At 40.0% G+C, this 19,675-nt stretch overlaps 1 protein-coding gene across 1 annotated transcript in view; it reads left to right on the top strand.

Moving 5' to 3' along the window:
• Window positions 1–19,416, top strand: part of LOC110966322 (A-kinase anchor protein 13-like) — a 38,261-nt gene extending 18,845 nt beyond the window's left edge. Inside the window, 20 exon segments of the mRNA XM_051952156.1 lie at window positions 693–752; window positions 1,767–1,826; window positions 2,033–2,210; window positions 2,924–3,023; window positions 3,204–3,332; window positions 4,232–4,274; window positions 4,571–4,679; window positions 6,333–6,489; window positions 9,786–9,853; window positions 11,907–11,964; window positions 12,812–12,986; window positions 13,837–13,943; window positions 14,054–14,200; window positions 14,297–14,406; window positions 14,506–14,649; window positions 18,805–18,853; window positions 18,856–18,929; window positions 19,036–19,089; window positions 19,091–19,154; window positions 19,337–19,416. Of these exon segments, the coding sequence (XP_051808116.1) occupies window positions 693–752; window positions 1,767–1,826; window positions 2,033–2,210; window positions 2,924–3,023; window positions 3,204–3,332; window positions 4,232–4,274; window positions 4,571–4,679; window positions 6,333–6,489; window positions 9,786–9,853; window positions 11,907–11,964; window positions 12,812–12,986; window positions 13,837–13,943; window positions 14,054–14,200; window positions 14,297–14,406; window positions 14,506–14,649; window positions 18,805–18,853; window positions 18,856–18,929; window positions 19,036–19,089; window positions 19,091–19,154; window positions 19,337–19,416 (1,966 nt within the window).
• Window positions 19,417–19,675: the final 259 nt, after the last annotated feature.

Here is a 19,675-nt window from a genome sequence, read left to right as displayed (position 1 = left end):
TGTAACAGGGATACACAGAGAAACAATAAAACACATTCACATTCACACCTATGGATGATTTCAAGTAACCTCACCATGTCATGGAGGAAGCCAGAGTACCCAGTGAAAATCCCCAGAAAAATCTGTGTTTCACGGATCAGGGATCTTCTGGCGGTGAGGTGACAGTGCTAACCACTGACCACTGTGCAGTCCCCTTTCTGAAATCAGATTGCATAACATCTAGTCTCCCCCAGAGTGTCCCAAATACACAGCTTTAGTGTCATTGGGAAATGCTGTCATGGCCTCTTCATATTCATCATCACATAAAAATTCCTCTTGTGATACTTGCTGTAATTTGAACTGTGGCAGGAACAGCCACCCAGTAAGTTTTGGCTGATCTTATTCTATGTCAAGGCAAAGACAGAGTTTAAAACATTGGGTTCTTTCAGTCTGTGCCAATTATCAAACCAGATTCAATCACAGCCAGTAATGCATGTGATATGCTAGGACGGTAGAAGAAGTATTGAATGTTTTAACTTAAACATATTGGAGGTAAACAATGAGAGCAAGAACAATGCGATACCAGCACTATTTGTTCATTTCAGCACTGAACATCTCAAAAGAGCAGTTTAGCCAGATTCTATGCCTTTGGTTATTAACAGTGTATTCCTCCCTTTCGTTTCCACTAACTATCCATCTGTCTCCTCTCACAGCTCTTTGAAGAGCCTTTCAGAAGAGGTGAAGAGAGCCAAACCGCTTCTCCACAGGAGAAGGTACATTTTATTATTGTGCTGTAGCCTCACTCTTTTTCTGTCTTTACATCGTGTATTTTTTTATCCAACAGGCCACTCACATTTACCTTGACACAGTGGGTACGGAAAGTATTCAGACCCCTTGAAATTTTTCACTCTCTGTGTCATTGCAGCCATTTGCCAAAATCAAAAAAGTTCATTTTATTTCACATTAATGTACACTCAGCACCCCATCTTGACAGAAACAAACAGAAATGTAGAAATTTTTGCAAATTTATTAAAAAAGAAAAACTGAAATATCACATGGTCAGAAGTATTCAGACCCTTTGCAGTGACATTCGTATTTAACTCAGATGCTGTCCATTTCTTCTGATCCTCCTCGAGATGGTTCTGCTTCTTTAAATTGAAGTGTTCAGATAGTATTGCTTGCCTTCAGAACGGTCAGAATCAAGTGTTTTGGTGTGATTTGCTTTCTTGTCTTTTGTTATTGGAGTGAAGTGACAGTCATCTGTCCAGTCTCTGCCTATTCAAATGATAGTCAAGCACACAAACACTCCCTGACCCATAGATGAATGGTATCCAGTGGAAAGATTCATAAATGGAATCAAAGCAGCAGCTCTGAACAGTCTGGTAGGACTGAGGCAGAGATTTAATTGAGCCTAATGCGTTGCACTGATGTTTGTCAGGTTTAGCTTATCAACACCCCAAACATGAGTTTGTTACACAGCACTTTTCTCTCTTTTCCTCTCTGTAGTAGTCTCCTCTCACTGATTAGTCATTACATTACTACGGTAAGGATTGGTAGAGTGAAACAGGGCAGCCAACCTTTTTATGACACCAAACAAAGTTCAAGAATTGAATGATATAGATGCATCTCTGTCATCAGAAGGCCATCATCACTATTCCACCTCACTCTTGATTTAAGGCATCACTTTGATGAAACATTTAATCATCTCTCTTTTTTTTTGTGACAAATCTCTCGTCCCTTTTTTCACACTTTTTAATCATTTTTTCTTCATCTTTCCATTTCTCCAGTATGAGCTGGTGTCCATCAAACCTGCACTGTCCTAATCAGGAGCAAATAGACAACAGAAGGTAAATAGTAAAGGTCAATAGCAATACACTTTTTTTTTCTAGCGGCATTTCAGTCCCCATCTGAGGAGTGTCTTCAGCCATCATCTCTAACGGTAATGTATGCACATCCAGCAGAGTTAAACAGTCGTCCTGTACAGCACAACAATATGCAGAGGAACATGATGAAAATAAGGTCATCTACACCTTAATGTTCTCTTGTCGTTCAGTTGCAGTCTGGAGGGTCTGGAGGTGGAGAGGGCAGCAGTTCAGGCTCAGTGTCCCAGCTTCAGTGATGAAGAGGAAAGGGCTGCAGGCGCATGTTTATACCACGATAACCTGGACAGAGGCTCTCTGGTCTCGCTCACTGAGGAAGAACAGGAAGGAAATGACAGCATCGATAGCCAGGTACACATCTGTGCAGAAATCCTCATCTGCATATATGATGTAACAGAGGAGAGTATACTCCTGTGCAGTATCACTGGAATGTCAATTGAGTCACAAGTTTATGACCTTTAAATAACTGCATTATTTTGAAGTAGAACAGTATTCCTTTTACAAACAATAAACAAATACTTGAAAAAGACTACTTTGAAAATACATGTTCTGATGTTCTGAGTGCAACAAAAGTAAATACACTTGTGATCATGAGCATACAAGTGAGTACACGTCTCATTTCTAATCAGCCTAAAAGCATAAGCATGGTTCTAAAAGAAGCTGTGAACACCAGAGCTTTCTCAGTTTTAGGTCTATGGGCTGTATCTATCAGCATGTCCAATATGACAAACTGAGCATTCTGATTATGAGACTTCACAGTAAATTAGTTCCTCTTGTGGGTCCTGTAATTGTAATATAGTAAATGTAAACTGTTTCACATAACCAGACTTCTGTGGTCTTAATTTAGTAGTAATACAGCTGCCGTAAGGTGATACAGTTCTGAATCGTTCAGCATTTCGGTGACATTCCACCGGAGTGTATTCACTATTATTTTATACTGTACATTATTTCAGCTTTTTCTACCTGGACGATTGATTGTCAGGTTGACTTTATGTTTCCTGAATTTCTGTATGTACCTTTTGTTGTCTGGGTGGACTTGTTAATTTCCTCTTGTCTGTTGAAAGCCATTGCATCAGGTACTGTCAGTGACAACCAGCTGTCCTGCCATGATTCATCATCAAACTCCCACCAAATCCATCTCCATCAATCACTGTGATATAGATGGTGAGTTTCTGCTGAAGGACCTCTTTTGAAACGATGGTTCTTGATCTATTATTTTCTTTCACCATTTCATCATTCCTTCTGTGGTTTTAGTTAAATATAGAGACTCTTGACCCTCCTCAGTAAGATGAAGCTTTTACTTGTTCATTTTTTCATTCTGGCACGCCCATTGATACTTTTTAGTGGGTGGATTTCCTCGATCAAAGCGACGAATCAGCTTCTCTGTCAGTATCTCTTCGCTCCTCCCCAAAAGTAGACACCACTTTTCTATTGGTTCTTCCTCCAGTGATGATGAGGAGGAGGAGGGAGGGAGTAAGTATGATGATGTAACTGTAGTACTGTGTCTATCTTGTCAGTGTGGTGTCCTGTAACACTACTCACCAAAACAAGTGTTCACCGAAATACGTTGCCATACGCCTGGAACTGCAGACTCAGATGGATAGAAAAGAAATTCCCTGCTGCATTTGTCTATGAAGTCTAAACTAAAACAATCTGTTTATTTGGATGTGAGGAGTTCTATGGATTGTATTTAAATGTCAAGCGTGTCTTGTCTCTGTTTTAATCTTATGAACACTTCCTAACTGATTTCTCAGCAGTCTTTAAAACTACAATGAAGACATTAACTTCAAAGGACTTTTTTTTAAAAGATGAAGGAAATGGACATATTTGCCATCATACCAAGGGTTCTATTGATTGTAAGAACGGATTGATCACTGTGTGTTCAGTAGACAGACCCATAAAGCTAACTGTAGCATAACACAGACTTAAACACATAAAAATGCACATGCCAGCCAGCCCCCAAAACTCACATGACCAGAGTAAAGTTGGTCATTGTCATCCTGGAACTACCCAAATCTATTTGGTGAAACTGTCAACATTGCTGAGCTGAAAGAGTTGTGATCTTGTACAACTTTCTCCTGCATTTCTTTGGTAACTAATAGTTTAGAGCCCAGATCTGCCTCTCTTTTTTTGATCAGCTTTGTGTTAACCTCATTAATAATTACACTAAAACTGTTATTTCCTTCCACACTATGACATGGCAGTTCCATAAATTATCCCTTATCTTGTGATGCCATTACTGTATTTTCTTTGACCATATTTCAGTTTGTGATTGGGCTTTGTTGTAGGTACCATAGAACCAGTATGATGACTACAGTGTGACAGCTGTACTGGACTGATCAAGTGATGTTTGTCCTGTGTCCTTCCTGTAGGGGTGAGCTCACTCTCTGGTAACTCTGGGTCCCTGAGATACAGGTAGGAAGAGGCTCTAGTAAAAGCTGATTATTATATGTTACTTTGCTACTGTTCAATTTTAAACCACACTCAAAGACAATACCTCTCCAAAGAAGATATTGGTAAAGGCTGTACCCTGTTCTAATGCAGTAGCTGTTTGGTAGTAATACTAAATGCAGTAATGCTTTTTCCATCAGGCAAGTAACTGTGATATTAATGTATCTATTTTAAATCACTGAAAAAAATAGTGTGATTGATACTACCGACTGTCAAAGAGTGTGCACAATGGCTGCATAGTTGCTCTGTGTATTTGTCAGTATTTCAGAAGAGCCAGGCCCCCTTCGTAATGACACTGAGGGAAAAGGAGGACCTAAAATCAGTCGAACATTCAGCTACCTCCGCAGCAAGATGAGCAAGAAAGGCAAGGTGAGAAAACATGTAAGGTGTCGCTGACTTCACACTCATCTGTGAAAGGACCACCTCACTAAAAACAATCAGCAAAAATCAGTAACGCAACGTGGCCTTCATTGGATGTTATGTCGTCACATTTTGTCCAATATACACCAGTGTGCCACAATATTAAAAGCACTGACAAATGAAGTGAACAAAATTGATTATCTCATGACAGTGGTACCAGACAGTGAGTGGGATCTAGTAGGCAGCAGGTAAACTGTCAGTTCTTTAAATTGATGTGTTGTAAGCAGGAAAAATGGGCGTTGTGAGGACTTGAGTAATTTTGACAAAGGCTAAGTTGTGATTACAGTAAATCATAGTCGGAATCTTTATGTACTTTTTAGAATCTTAAGTGTTTCACATATAAGTCAGTTAAAAGAAGTCAATTTCCTTATTTTCAAGTGTTCATTACATCCTTCATGACATTTGAATGTATTTTTGCAGTTCCCTGTTTCTAGCTCCTCATGGTCAGTCCTCAAATCACTATCATGTCATGCTCCATGTTGTTTATTACTAGGTCTGTATTTCGTGGAACTGTTATCAAAGCATCCAAATCAGTAGGTCAATGCAAAATGACTGATATGTTCTGTAAAATGAGGCTCAGTAATATGGTAGCCTCAGACAACCCCAAAACATATGAGCTAATGATGCTGTTGCAAACCCACAGTGTTCACATAAAGGGGTCATTTCTCAAAATATTTTATTGCATTTTTATTTAGACCAATGTAAGCAATGTATTATCTTCATTTGTTGGAGGCTATGTCTTGTGTGCATTTAAAAGTTCTGAATCTGTTCCAATACTGTCTGCCACTGCTCTTCTGCAAACTCTGTACCTATGTTCATAATAATAATAACTAGAAAAACACTCAGAGAGTGCAGACCTCCGCCAAGGAAAACAGGGAACCCATGCAGTAAAGGATCGTGAGCTGGAATCGAACCTGCGTCTCTGTTTACGAATCACCTTCTTAACCAGTTGAGCTATGTGGACACCTTGCTCCAATTTGTTGGATGACATACTAACCTATGATGTTTTCATCCTATTTTGGACCACATACTAAAACATACTAAAAAATTCAAAGTGATCCAGAATCCAGGATCCTTTCCGGATTGCCACCAAAATTAAATCAGCTCTTCCTCTTACCATAGTCTACACCCCCTCAAAATTTCATGTGAATCTGCCCAGGTGTTTTTGAGTTATCTTGCTAACAGACAGACAGACAGACGGACACACAAACGCCGGGTGTCACATAACCTCCTTGGCGGAGGCAATAACTAGAAAAGCACTCAGAGAGCGCAGACCTCCACCAAGGATGTTGACATTCCCACAGAGAGGAAAACAGGAAACCCATGCAGTAAAGGATCATGAGCTGGAATTGAACCTAATAATATTAATGATACATTTTTACCTCCGCCAAGGAGGTTATGTGACACCCGGCATTTGTGTGTCTGTCTGTCTGTCTGTCTTAGAAGTAACGCAGTTATTGAGAGTTGATGCAAATTTTTAATCATTTAACATTTAAGGCGGGCTGCACAGTGGCTGGGATTTATTTGACAAGACAAAAATATGCATTTTAGCTGTAATGTTCTTCAATTTAGTTATTTCTGTATTTCTTTTATTGCTTTCAGGAGAAGGAGAGGAGAGGAGAGAGTAAACGAGAGTGCAAAGAGAGAGAAAAGAAGAGTGCAAGTGGTCATCTCTTCGTTCTCAATAATCCTCCTGCTGCCACAGCCTGTCAGCACTGCGCCAAACGTCTGCACAATAAGGAAACTTCTTTCTGCAACAGTGAGACTCACTCCTCTTTCTTATGTCCTTTCTTTCTCCTATATATGATAGCTAAGTTAGCTTGTTGCTGTTTTTGGCTAACCGTAGCATTCTCAGTCTAGCTTTTCTCTTTCCTTTAGTTTTCTCCCACTTTTCCATTCATCCTTTTTTTATTGTCCTTTATCTTGTGTAGTCCCCACTTCCCCTTGTTGTATTTTCATTCAGTTTGTGATTTATCTGTCTCATTTGTCGTTAATTCTGGTTTGGATACATATAAATAGTACAGTCATATTAACATTTAGTTAAGTAACCAAGCTGAATTTTGCTGAATTTATTTTCAAACCTGTACAAAGCAAGCAGAAGCTATTAACACAATGAATGTTTGATAAATCTGGATTTATCAACTATTCAAAAAGTTGTTGGAAAATGCACATTATATTTATTAATACTTTTTAAAAAGGACTCTCTGAATCAGCAATTTTTGAAGCCCCCTGGTCTTGCAATTCCCAGTGATATTGCAGTATAGCAGTACAAGTGTAGAAGTTAACCCTTTGACACCGATTGTCGCAAATTTGAGACATATTTCTTTCATTCAGACTGCCCCCGAGATAGCATATGTATTCTCCCAATGCCAGTTTGCGCATATTCAGTGCGTATCTAGGATCTTTTTGCAAGCACTGGGTTCTCGTAGGACCAGTTGGAGTGGGACTTAAATTATAATGTATCTGTTATTATTATTGTATATCTCTTCTATGTGTAACAGACAAATTAACCCTTTAAGCTGCAGTTTTTCAGCCATTTTCAGTACAAAAAATCGCTAATATTCTATTTGTAAATAAAAATTATGATGAGAAATACAGGGAATATTGGACGCGCATCGCGAGGTGCATTTCCTTGAAAACGACCTATTCGTGGAGTATATACCGACTTCAAGACATGTTTTGGACAAAATATCTTACTGGCTTGTTTCATCTGGATGTCCAAGGTTGGATTATGGCCATTTTTTGTGGAATATTTTCATCTGTGTGTAATAATGAACCCGGAAATGTGAGTCGCGCTGTGTACGTTGAAGCCGTGTATAGAGAACGGATGGATGGATATTCGTTGTTTGTCGGACAAATGTGTTTATATTACCCGCTGTGGTAATCACATCTGAAAGTGGTTTATACCGGCAGATTCATGAGAATCTAAGCTTTCCATCGGCGTATAGTGTTTATATAATCGCGTTTGCAGCCTTTGGACATTCTTTAAATTCCTATGCAAATTAGTAAGTGTACCGCCGGCGGTACACTGAAGTTTAACGGGTTAACAATCTCCACTTAATTTAGCATCAGCTGCAAAAAAAAACTAATGATTTTTTTTACATATAATTGTAAATAAATTCAGGCCTCAAGGGATTAATCTGGTTATGCTCTGTGTAACTTTGTCATAGTTCTCACAAAAAATGCGGTCACTCTTAAACATACACTGAAGTGTATGCTTACGGTAATGAAGGAAGGTGTCATCAAGTGCAACTGTGTGGTTTTTAATGGCAGTTTGACAGCAGCAAAGCTCTACGGCACAGAAGAATTCAATATGTCTGATGTTAATACACACGGTACTATACTGTTAGGATAGTTTGGGCCTTGATAACAAAAAGAAAGATATGTTTTATACAACAGAAGTGAGCACACCCCTGTACAATATGACTTAAATGTTTGCAAATCGTGTACGCCTTACAGTAATTGTATGAAAATTGTCACAAAGAGAGCGGTGAACACAAGAACTTTCTCAGTTTTGGCTCTATGGACTCTGTCAATTTGCAGGTCTGTATGATGGGTCTACATGAAAAAAAAACAATTGCTAGAGAAACAGCAGGGGTGCTCAGACAGTGTGACGAACAGACTGTAACATCAACCTCCATTGATCAAACAGCAAAAACACTGTCACATGCACTTCAGCATCACATTGTGAAGAGTAAACTTTGCGAAAGAGCATGAAAACAAGCCTGATGGTCAGATGACTCAAGATAACTTTGTTTAGCTCAAATGGGATCCAGCATGTTTGGTAATGAACTTGGCCAGCACTGAAACCGTGAATGCAAAGTCCTGGCAGTGAAGCACAGCAGTGAGAGTGTGATGATATGGGACTGCATGAGTACAAAAGATATTGAGAAATGAGATTAATAGATGGCACTGTGAATGTCTGTGGATCTACCAAAATATTGTCTGACAAGATGACTCCCAGTCTGCAGAAACTTGGCAGACAAGGAATGTTCCAACAGGACAACGACCCAAAGCACACTTCCAAAATAACACAAGTTTCTAAGGGAAGGAAAGTAAAGGGAAAACTATGACCTGGCCATATATTTCACCTGTCTTGAAAGAATTAGAGCTCTTTTGGAGTATTTTAACAGAAATTTTAACAGCAAAATAGCACCTCCAACAAAGAGCCATTTCATACAGTAAACCTTAGCTGTGCGCTTTCATTTTTTACATAAGAGCAAATGGCCTAGTGTTTAATTTAGAAGTAATGCAGTTACTGTCAAGAATGAAATGATGAATCATTTCACATTTTTGTGAGATTGCAAAGAGGTGTACTCAGTTCTGTTGTATATTGTAAATTATCATCAGACTTCTCCTTTAGCTGTTATTGGTATCCGTGCATTTGGAGAGTCACAGACTTAAACTGGTTGAGTTTTCTCGTGTGAGTTAAAAGACAGAACAAACATTTAGGCTGGATCAGTGACATGCATAACTAACATGCATTATAGCCCTCAACTCAGGCTGTTTATGATATCAGTCACTAAACTTCTAAATCTTGAATATGCTGTGAGAAGATGAAAAGAGCCAAACTCACTGGATGTGACAGACAGAAACATATAGCCACGGTTTCTTTGTAGCCAAGGATAGCAGTGCTCACTGTTTCTGCTGACATTTGTGTTATAGCAGGAAGAGCTCAAATCAGGGGTGTCAAACTCCGTTCCTGGAGGTCCACTATCCTGCATGTTTTAGATGTTTCCCTCTTCCAACACACCTGATTCAAATGATCAGCTCATCATCAAGCTCAGCAGAAGCCTGATAACGAGCCTGATCATTTGAATCAGATGTGTTGGAAGAGGGAAACATCTAAAGCATGCAGGATAGTGGCCCTCCAGGAACGGAGTTTGACACCCCTGGCTCAAATGCTCTGGTGTGTGTTTAGTAGGTTCAGTTTATCCTGACAGACAGTCAAGTTTGAGGAGTTTGTAATGTTTTCACAGAATGCAGTTCACCCCTAAAGGGGACTACTACACACAAAAATGCTTGTTTCCAATAACCATCATGTGTTGTTTGCAGACTGTGGAGTCCATGTCCACAAAAGCTGCATAGAGAGCATGTCAGTCTGTCCAAAGAGCAAAACAAAGGTAAGTCTGATACACATTTTGATATCATTGTTTGCTTCCATATCTGTACAATATCTTTGATTTTATCCCTTTTTTCACAGTGGAATGAAAACAGCACAAAACACACCATGAAATCGCAGTTAACTAGTTATTTATTCATACATTTTCAAGCCTTAGATGGGCGCACATAAACATTTGTGATCAGTGTCTGTACACACACACGTACACACACAAACATTTACACAAACACACACATCTATGGCTAAGCATTTTAACATTGAAAAGCTGAGCTTAATGCCAATGTTATTTTGCCCAGTCATATTTGCACAGTAACAAGTCAGTTTTCATTCACTGATTTATTCATTCCAGATCTATAACGGTGTAATGACCAGTCAAAACACAGCGATATCTGTAATTCAGTTTGGACTAGTCAGAATATCAATTGTCAGATATCTGAAGCATCATTATGACTACTCCAAATTCTTGTGCATGAGGCTGCTCAAGCCCGTCTCCACAAATTTAAGTTCTCACACAACTAAAACTGCATCCAGGAAGCGCGTGACTTGGCTCGGCCTTCTTCGTCGTTCTTTAGCCAAAGTGTGGCTCCACCCTAAAGCGAATATTAAAGATGTGCTCCAGCAACCAGACAGAACAGTGAGACCACGTATGTCCATGCTAGCAGACTTGGTGACTACATTTCTTCGACAACATCATTGAGAATGCAGTTTAGTTGTGTGAGAACTTAGTTTTGTGGATACAGAGTTGGGCTGCTCATGCAATGTGGATGCGTATTGGTCTAGAAAAGCATTTGAACAATGTTAGCCAAAGTGAAAGAAATGCTATGAAACTGAAAAGAGCTTGTGACAGTTTGTGTCAAATCAGAGCTTCGTTCTTTAGAGACTGGTCGTCAAAAAGCTGCTCTGCCGTGTTGGTAAAACAGCTTCGCATATGTAGCTACAGTTGCAGGGTCATAATTTGTTTGAAAAGCAAGTGATTCCTTTATCTTGCCGTCACTTCTGATGCAACTATCTAGAACTCTGCAACATCATTTCATGCACGCAAAGTGTAATTCGGGATATCTCTGGTTATATTTTTGACTAGTCCTATTTCCTGTTTAAGATATTTAGAATGTTATTCTGACTGTAATTCAAACTTTATTCAATGATCTAAAAACGAGAATGTAAACATCTTGAATTCAGAGGAAATATACACTCACCAGCCACTTTATTTGTTACCAGGTGCCACTCCTGTCAGCTAAGAACAGGAAACTGAGGCTACAGTTCACACAGGCTCATCAAAATTGGACAATAGAAGATTGGAAAATATGTTGCCTGGTCTGACGAGTCTTGATTTCAGCTGCGAATTCAGATAGGGTCAGAAATTGGCGTAAACAATATGAAAGCATGGATCCATCCTGCCTTGTATCAGTGGTTCAGGTTGCTGGTGGTGTAGTGGTGTGGAGGATGTTTTCTTGGGACACTTTGGTCCCCTTAGTACCAGTTGAGCATCTTTTAAATGTCACAGCCGACCTGAGTATTGTTGCTCACCAGGTCCATCATTTTATGCCCACAGAGTATCCATCTTCTGATGGCTACTTCCAGCAGGATAATGCACCATGTCACAAAGCTTGAATCATCTCAAACTGGTTTCTTCATTATGACAATGAGTTGACTGTACTCTAATGGCCTCCACAGTCACCAGATCTGAGTCCAATAGGAAGATTTGCATGGATGCAGCCAACTAATCTACAGCAACTGTGTGGTGCTGTGTCAATATGGACTAAAATCTCTGAGGAATGTTTCCAACACGGTGTTGACAGTATGCCACAAAGAATTAAGGCAGTTCTTAAGGCAAAAAGTGGTCCAACCATTTACTAGCAAGGTGTACCTAAGGAAGTGGCCAGTGAGTGTATATATTTAAACTGAAGAAGAAGTGTTTTTGCTGTTGATCAACAGGAACCATTAGACCTCACAATAAACATACTACATTCTATCAAGGGCTAAAAAATCGTATTAATATATCCAATGGTTCAAGTTGTACTTTTGATCTAATTACCTCCTATGTTTGTCTCCAGCAGCAATTGCTGGTACCAGCCGCGGTTCCTGGGTCTGCTGTTAACTTGAGGAATAAATGTAAGAGTCTTAGTCGAACCTCTGACATTGAAGGTCTGCTGTTCTCTCTGCTTCTGAAAAGTGTGGTGTCATCATACCTAGAGCTGAAGAGTTCTGTAAAGCTTTGAAAAAACAAGGTTCTGGATGTTGATGAATCTGGCAAGAGATTTAACAAGGTGAAAATGTTTAGAAAAAAATCATTGCACAGTGAAAATCCTTTAGGAGAACAACTACTAGTTACTGCTGCTTGCCACAGCAAATTTAGTCCCAACAGCAGTTATGTCAACAAAAAGCCTTTGCTGTCCAAAAGAACATTAAAGCATAACTTCAGTTTGCTGATAAACCTTTCATCAGACAACTTTTGGAATGATGTGCTCGGGATAGACAAAACAAAGCTAGAGTTGCTCGGCTACACCACCAGTAGATACGTTTGGTATAACCAAAGGCAGCTTTTCGGGAGAAGAGCATACATAAAGTTACCTCTGCTCAAGGACAATTTCCAGTTTGTGCTTTCTTTTGATATGAACAAATGGAAATGCACAGCACATCTAGGCTGTTTAATTATTAGTAGCTGACAGAGAAATACAAGCACAATACTAGGAAGATTTCAAAGGTTCTCAATGTGTCATGTAATTTCCTCCACTATGTGTTGCATTCATTTGGACAGTAATTATTATGACACACTGTGATTATTCATACATTATACATGTACATTTCCAGCATTACACTAAGACAGTATTTAAAAGGTAGGGGTTAAGAATGAAGAATGAGTTTGACCTTGTCAGTGGTCTGCTGATGACCATGGGTCAGTCTCATTGAGAATATTCCATTTTGAATCTATATTTCCTGATTCCATGTTTATATTTAGCTACGTCTTCAGCATCATCTTTGTCATCAACATCTTCTTCATCATCACGGGAGCGCTGGTTATCTCCAACCACCCCTGATGACCAGCTTCCTATGATGTTTCCACGGAGACACCCCAGCATCTTTAACCCACACGGCAACTTGGCCAAGAGCATCTCCACCAGCAACATAGCAGGGTGGGAATCTCAATGTGTTTATTCAAATGGTTTGTGCTGACATTTATCTTTCCTTAGATGAGATATCTAGTCATGGAATCCATTCGCTCTTCAATGTTAAACATTATGTATTGCTTTGGTCACATGGGGTCATAAAACTCAAAGAATGAAATTAAATTTCAGGACATGGTGGCAAGCATCAACCTTTATAGGCAAGGTGTTTGCTCTGTGTCCTTCAGATTCAAAACAATGTTAATTTTCACTTTGCCCTAACTCCTGCTCACGAAAATATCTCTGCAGTTTGGTACTGGCAGAGTGCATTGAGTCACTGATGAGAGCCTATAAGCATACAGTAAATACCAGAAGTCACATGAAAACTAAAAAAGGCCAAAGTATTCTGTTGGGCTGCAGAGATTGCATGTACAGCCTAAATCTGTTCAATCGTATCAAAAAAATATGCCACGATGCAGGTTTTTCACCTTCACATTCACATAGTGAGCTGCACTGTGACTCAGTTGTCAGTAACCATCTCTCCGTGTAGAGTTTGCAGGGAAGTTAACGGGTTTCATCAGGCTTCCTTCCACAGTACCTCCAAAAACAGGCTGAGGTTAATTGGTGATTCTAAATTATCCGTAGGTGTGAATGTGAGTGTGCTTGTTTTGTCTGTGCGTAGCCCTGTGATAGACTGAACTCATTTCTTTCATCTACGTGTGTCAAACCACTTTTTTGTCATTGTTGTTACAGTTGTTGTTCTGTTGTAGGTCTCCTTTCCTCTGTTTTATAGTTAATTTGGTTATTATTGTTTGTTTGTAAAAGGTAAAAGGCAAAGCCATTAAAATCGCAGTTACCTCTGTGGCTTTGTTCTTTGTAGGTTAGATGATGTTCCACTGAAAGGCCTTAAGTTTCTGTCCCAATCTACCGACTCCCTCAATCAGGGGAGCAAAATCAACGACTCAACTGAGTCATTAATGGATGAAGGTAGCATTACTGCACGCCCACACAAACTGGTAACCAAAACATTTAAAAAACAGTTGTGTCTTGGATTCTGAACCAAACCTCTTGGTGTGTTTTTCTCATTTTTTGTGTAGGTACAGAGATGACTGACAGTCAGTTGATGGGAGAGTTTGAGTGTGACATTAAAGATCTGGAGGCGGATTCTTGGAGCGGCACGGTGGATAAGAAGTTCTTGAAAGCGCTGAAGAAAGATGAAATCAAGAGACAAGACATAATTTATGGTAAAATATTTGTAACCATTGGGTGGAGGACAAAGTTCAGATGTACAAGCTCCTGCAGTATCCATACATGCTGGTAAGAGTCATTTTTCTCTGTAGAGTTGTACCAGACAGAGGTTCACCATGTGAGGACACTGAAGATCATGTCAGAAGTGTATTTTAAAGGCCTTCAGAAGGAGCTGCAGCTTGATATTCAAACTCTGGACAAGGTCAGCTGAGACACAGTTTCCCCTGTTGACAAATAAGCAACTGTAATTAGACAAATAATGGACATGTATTAAAGGACAGTCTTTGCATTATTTTTGTAGATTTTCCCTGTTTTGGATGAGCTGGTGGAAATACATACACATTTCCTCACACTTCTCCTGGAGAGAAAAAGAGCTTCATCAGCTGAAGCACAAAACGGTAATCGCTTCCTCATTAACGACGTTGGGGACATCCTGCTCAACCAGGTAAGCAACATCAACAAAACAACCAGTACTGAATCTCGTGGTGAAGACGTGAATCCCATTCATTTTAGTTACTTGTGCCACACAACAACAATATGCCACTGCACCAAGCAAAGCACAAGCGCAGCTCAGCACGCGGGGGAGAGACCGCACACTCACTGTGGTTGAAATTCTAATTTGTTGAGCTTTGACTTCTGCGTGTGACCGTGCGGCCAATAGAAATGAGGCATCTCATCTGGCACAGAAGGCAAAATGGAGTAAAAGTTGATCATGTTCGTGTCTTGATTCCCAGAGTGATATGATAAAAGTTTGCAGTTGTATTGGGACTTGGGACCTTGAAACCTGTTTTGGGACTTGGGGCTTTTCTCCCCAAGTCCCAAAACAGGTTTCCATCCAAGCTGGAAAGTCAAGTGTGTTTAAACAGACAGGTTGTTATAGGTAGGCAGGCAGTATGCAGTGTATGTACACACGTGGACAAATTGTTGGTACCCCTCAGTTAAAGAAGGAAAAACCCACAATTCTCACTGAAATCACTTGAAACTCACAAAAGTAACAATAAATAAAAATTTATTGAAATTAAATAATCAAAATCAGCCATCACTTTTGAATTGTTGATTAACATAATTATTTAAAAAAACAAACTAATGAAATAGGGCTGGACAAAAATGATGGTATCCATTACTTAATATTTTGTTGCACAACCTTTTGAGGCAATCACTGCAATTAAACGATTTCTGTATTTGTCAATGAGCGTTCTGCAGCTGTCAACAGGTATTTTGGCCCACTCCTCATGAGCAAACAGCTCCAGTTGTCTCAGGTTTGATGGGTGTCTTCTCCAAATGGCATGTTTCAGCTCCTTCCACATATGTTCAATGGGATTCAGATCTGGGCTCATAGAAGGCCACTTTAGAATAGTCCAACGCTTTTCTCTCAGCCATTCTTGGGTGTTTTTGGCTGTGTGTTTTGGATCGTTGTCCTGTTGGAAGACCCATGACCTGCGACTGAGACCAAGCTTTCTGACACGAGGCAGCACATTTCTCTCCAGAATGCCTTGATAGTCTTCAGATTTCATCGTACCTTGCACACTTTCAAGACACCCTGTGCCAGATGCAGCAAAGCAGCCCCAAAAACATTACTGAGCCTCCTCCATGTTTCACCGTAGGGACAGTGTTCTTTTCTTCGTATGCTTGGTTTTTGAGTCTATGAACATAGAGTTGATGTGCCTTACCAAAAAGCTCCAGTTTGGTCTCATCTGTCCAAAGGACATTCTCCCAGAAGCTTTGTGGCTTGTCAACATGCATTTTTGCAAATTCCAGTCTGGCTTTTTTATGAGTTTTTTTCAGCAGTGGTGTCCTCCTTGGTCGTCTCCCATGAAGTCCACTTTGGCTCAAACAACGACGAATGGTGCGATCTGACACTGATGTACCTTGGCCTTGGAGTTCACCTTTAATTTCTTTGGAGGTTGCTCTGGGCTCTTTGGATGCAATTCGAACGATCCGTCTCTTCAATTTGTCATCAATTTTCCTCTTGCGGCCACGTCCAGGGAGGTTGGCTACTGTCCCGTGGGTCTTGAACTTCTGAATAATATGAGCCACTGTTGTCACAGGAACTTCAAGCTGTTTAGAGATGGTCTTATAGCCTTTACCTTTAAGATGTTTGTCTATAATTTTTTTTCGGATGTCCTGGGACAATTCTCTCCTTCGCTTTCTGTTGTCCATGTTCAGTGTGGTACACACCTTTTCACCAAACAGCAGGGTGACTACTTGTCTCCCTTTAAATAGGCAGACTGACTGATTATGAGTTTGGAAACACCTGTGATGTCAATTAAATGACACACCTGAGTTAATCATGTCACTCTGGTCAAATAGTTTTCAATCTTTTATAGAGGTACCATCATTTTTGTCCAGGCCTGTTTCATTAGTTTGTTTTTTTAAATAGTTATGTTAATCAACAATTCAAAAGTAATGGCTGTTTTTGATTATTTAATTTTCAATAAATTTTTATTTATTGTTACTTTTGTGAGTTTCAAGTGATTTCAGTGAGAATTGTGGGTTTTTCCTTCTTTAACTGAGGGGTACCAACAATTTTGTCCACGTGTGTATGATACACTCGTCGGACCTTCTAAATTAGCTTTAGCAAAGCTTTTGTGGTGGAGTCCAAAGAAAAATACACTGTGAACATGTGTTAAAAAATCTTCCAGCTTTTGTGTGCATTTCACATTTGTAGCTGTAACTGGTTTTGCTTACCTTCAAAACAGAGAACGATGAAAGCAAACAAAACGTACTCCTACTTTTGATGACTGGTTTATAGTACTTTTTTCTGATGATACTTACATTTTTCTGTATAAACATATCTTTGAATGCAGGATATTATTTGTATTAGATTATTTTGACAGTGTGGTCTCAGTACTTTCACCAAAGTCAAGGATCTAAACAAAATCAGTAAATACTGGTTAGGTTCATTTGTTTCCTCTCCCTAGCACTAAAGACTTAATTGAGGTAATAAGATATGACAAAATTTATGATAATGGAACATTTCTCGCATTTTCCCCACTTGTTTAGAGGATAAGTGTAAATGGAGGTGAATAAATTTGAGGGACAGATACAGTAAGTAGAGAAAAATCACTTTTTCCAGCATCTTGCAGTCCCCGTCCTCTAGAAGACCCACCCTCCCGTCCTCAGGTTGCTCACCCATCATCACCTGTTGCCAAAGTCAGACTTGGAAGCATTTACGCCTCACCTGAGTGAAATATCCCCCAGCTCCCTGTCAAGTCCTGGCGTTCAAGCCACAGATCCAGACCCTCTGGCCCATGTTGCATCTTCAGAGCAACTCACTGTCTCCAGTGGGATTCTTCACTCCACGGGCTACCCTTACACCCCATCCCCAGTTCCGCAGGGATCAAACAAGACTAAAAAAGGGCAAGGACAGAAAGATAAAGGTGAAAGCAAGTGCCGATAGTGCTCAATTAAGCCTCTAATGAATAGAAGCTCTTTCTTTTGAATTTAGTCCCACTGAAATGCAGTGAAATTGAGTTTTTCAAAGGGCTGAGTTTTCCTGAGGGGAATAAAAAACATCCATGAATTTCATTATCTATGCACCATTTTATCTCATTAAGGTCATGGGGAGGCTGGAGCCTCTCCCAGCTGACTTAGGGTGAAGGGAGGGGACACTCTGGATGGGTCACCAGTTATCAACAGGGCCACATAGAGACAAACAAGCACACTCACATTCACACCTACAGACAATTGAGAAATAACCAATTACCTGAGCATGTTTTTGGACTGTGGGAGGAAGCCATTGTTGGTGGAGAACAGATAAGCAGTTTAGACAGAACAATGAACATGTAAGAGGTTCGTGAGGCCAGAAACTGCAGATCAGAGATGTGTAGCTCCAGATCCAGAGACACCTGCACAGAGAACAACATAGGACGCTCAAGCGGGGAAACACGGTTAGTGATTTGTAATGGTAATATGTAACTGTATGGAAGAAAGAGGAGAGGAGAGGAGTCCAGTGCATCGTGGGAATCCCTAAGCAGTCTAAACCTATAGCAGCATACCTAAGGGACACCTCAGGTGATCCTGAGCCACCTTAACTATAAGCTTTATCAAAGAGGAAAGTTTTAGGCCTAGCCTTAAAAATAGAGAGGGTGTCCGCCTCAACATTTAGAGTTACCAATTAGCTTCAGCATGTTTTTGGACTGTGGGAGGAAGCCGGATTACCCAGAAATCCACATATGCACAGGGAGAACATGCAAAGTCTATGCAGAAAGATCCCGGGAGGGCCGGACGCGGACCGCGGATCTTCTAGATGCAAGCAAAAGTGCCAACCCCCAAGCCACTGTACAGTGGCACAGAAAACATGAATTGGCCTTAAAATTTCTCCTAAGAAATTGAAAAGGGTAACTTAAATCCAATTTGACATTTTGTCCTGGCACTGGCAGAAGTTCCAGTGAGCTTGAATGTGGTCAGTAAATGTCATGGTGGACAGTTTGCAGTTTCAGTCCTTCATGAGGTGAATGAGAAATGCTGCCTAAGAAAAGACTGTGTGAGGACTGCAGCTTTCTCATAATACATTTAATGAAAGTTGTTTACATAAAATAATTTACTTGCAATTTGAATTTTGTTTTACTTTCCTTTATTCAATTGTTGAATAATTCAGTTTTCAGGCTGCAAGTCTGATCGTATGAAGAAAGTTTATGGAAAATTTTGCAGTCGCACAATGAGGCGGTCAATCTCTATAAAGACCTGCTTGCCAAAGACAAACGCTTCCAGGCTTTCATCAAGGTCAGCACTCATCTCATACCAGCTCCTCTTTGTACACTTCAAATAATAGAGGATTGTACTTACATTTGGTGTTGTGCATGACCTTGGTGTCTTTGTGTGTGTGCAGAGGATCATGAGTAGCAGCATTGTGCGGAGACTCAGTATTCCAGAGTGTATTTTGTTTGGTTACACAGAGGATCACCAAATATCCTGTTCTGATCCAGAGGATACTTCAGCACACTAAAGGTAAGGATAATTCCATGTGAAAACTGTGCGGTAACATTGTTTGTGAGACATTTGCAATGAATCTGTGATACCAGAATTATTGTTTCAACTCTGTGGCTCTAACAGACTCAGATGAAGACCACAGCTGTGTTTCTGAAGCACTGCGTTGTATAAGGAACTTATCATGACTGTGGACAATAAAGTCAATGAGCACGAGAAGAAACGGAGACTGAAGGAGGTCTACAGGTACTCCATCCTGACCACATGTCATATGGTCTTGTAACTGTTTCTGGGTCCAAACTCGATAACTTTACTGTTGGCCAGTGTGTCAGATCCTTGATCAGGTGGATGAATTAGCCCCAGGAGGATTGTTCAGGCTGTGAGGTTATGTACAATATATGTATGCTGCTTTTTGTTGAAAGAGGTCAGACTTACTTTACTGTAGTTCACAGAGTATCTTATGTATTTTTTCCCTCCGGAAAACAGATTACAGATGTCTATTAACATAAATTTATGCAATAAATCTTTTCTACAATACAAGC

The sequence above is a fragment of the Acanthochromis polyacanthus genome, chromosome 8 (assembly GCF_021347895.1).
Source record: "Acanthochromis polyacanthus isolate Apoly-LR-REF ecotype Palm Island chromosome 8, KAUST_Apoly_ChrSc, whole genome shotgun sequence".
Lineage (NCBI taxonomy): Eukaryota > Metazoa > Chordata > Actinopteri > Pomacentridae > Acanthochromis > Acanthochromis polyacanthus.
The sequence above is the reverse complement of the archived record's forward strand: the minus strand, read 5'-3'. Positions and strand labels throughout refer to the sequence as shown.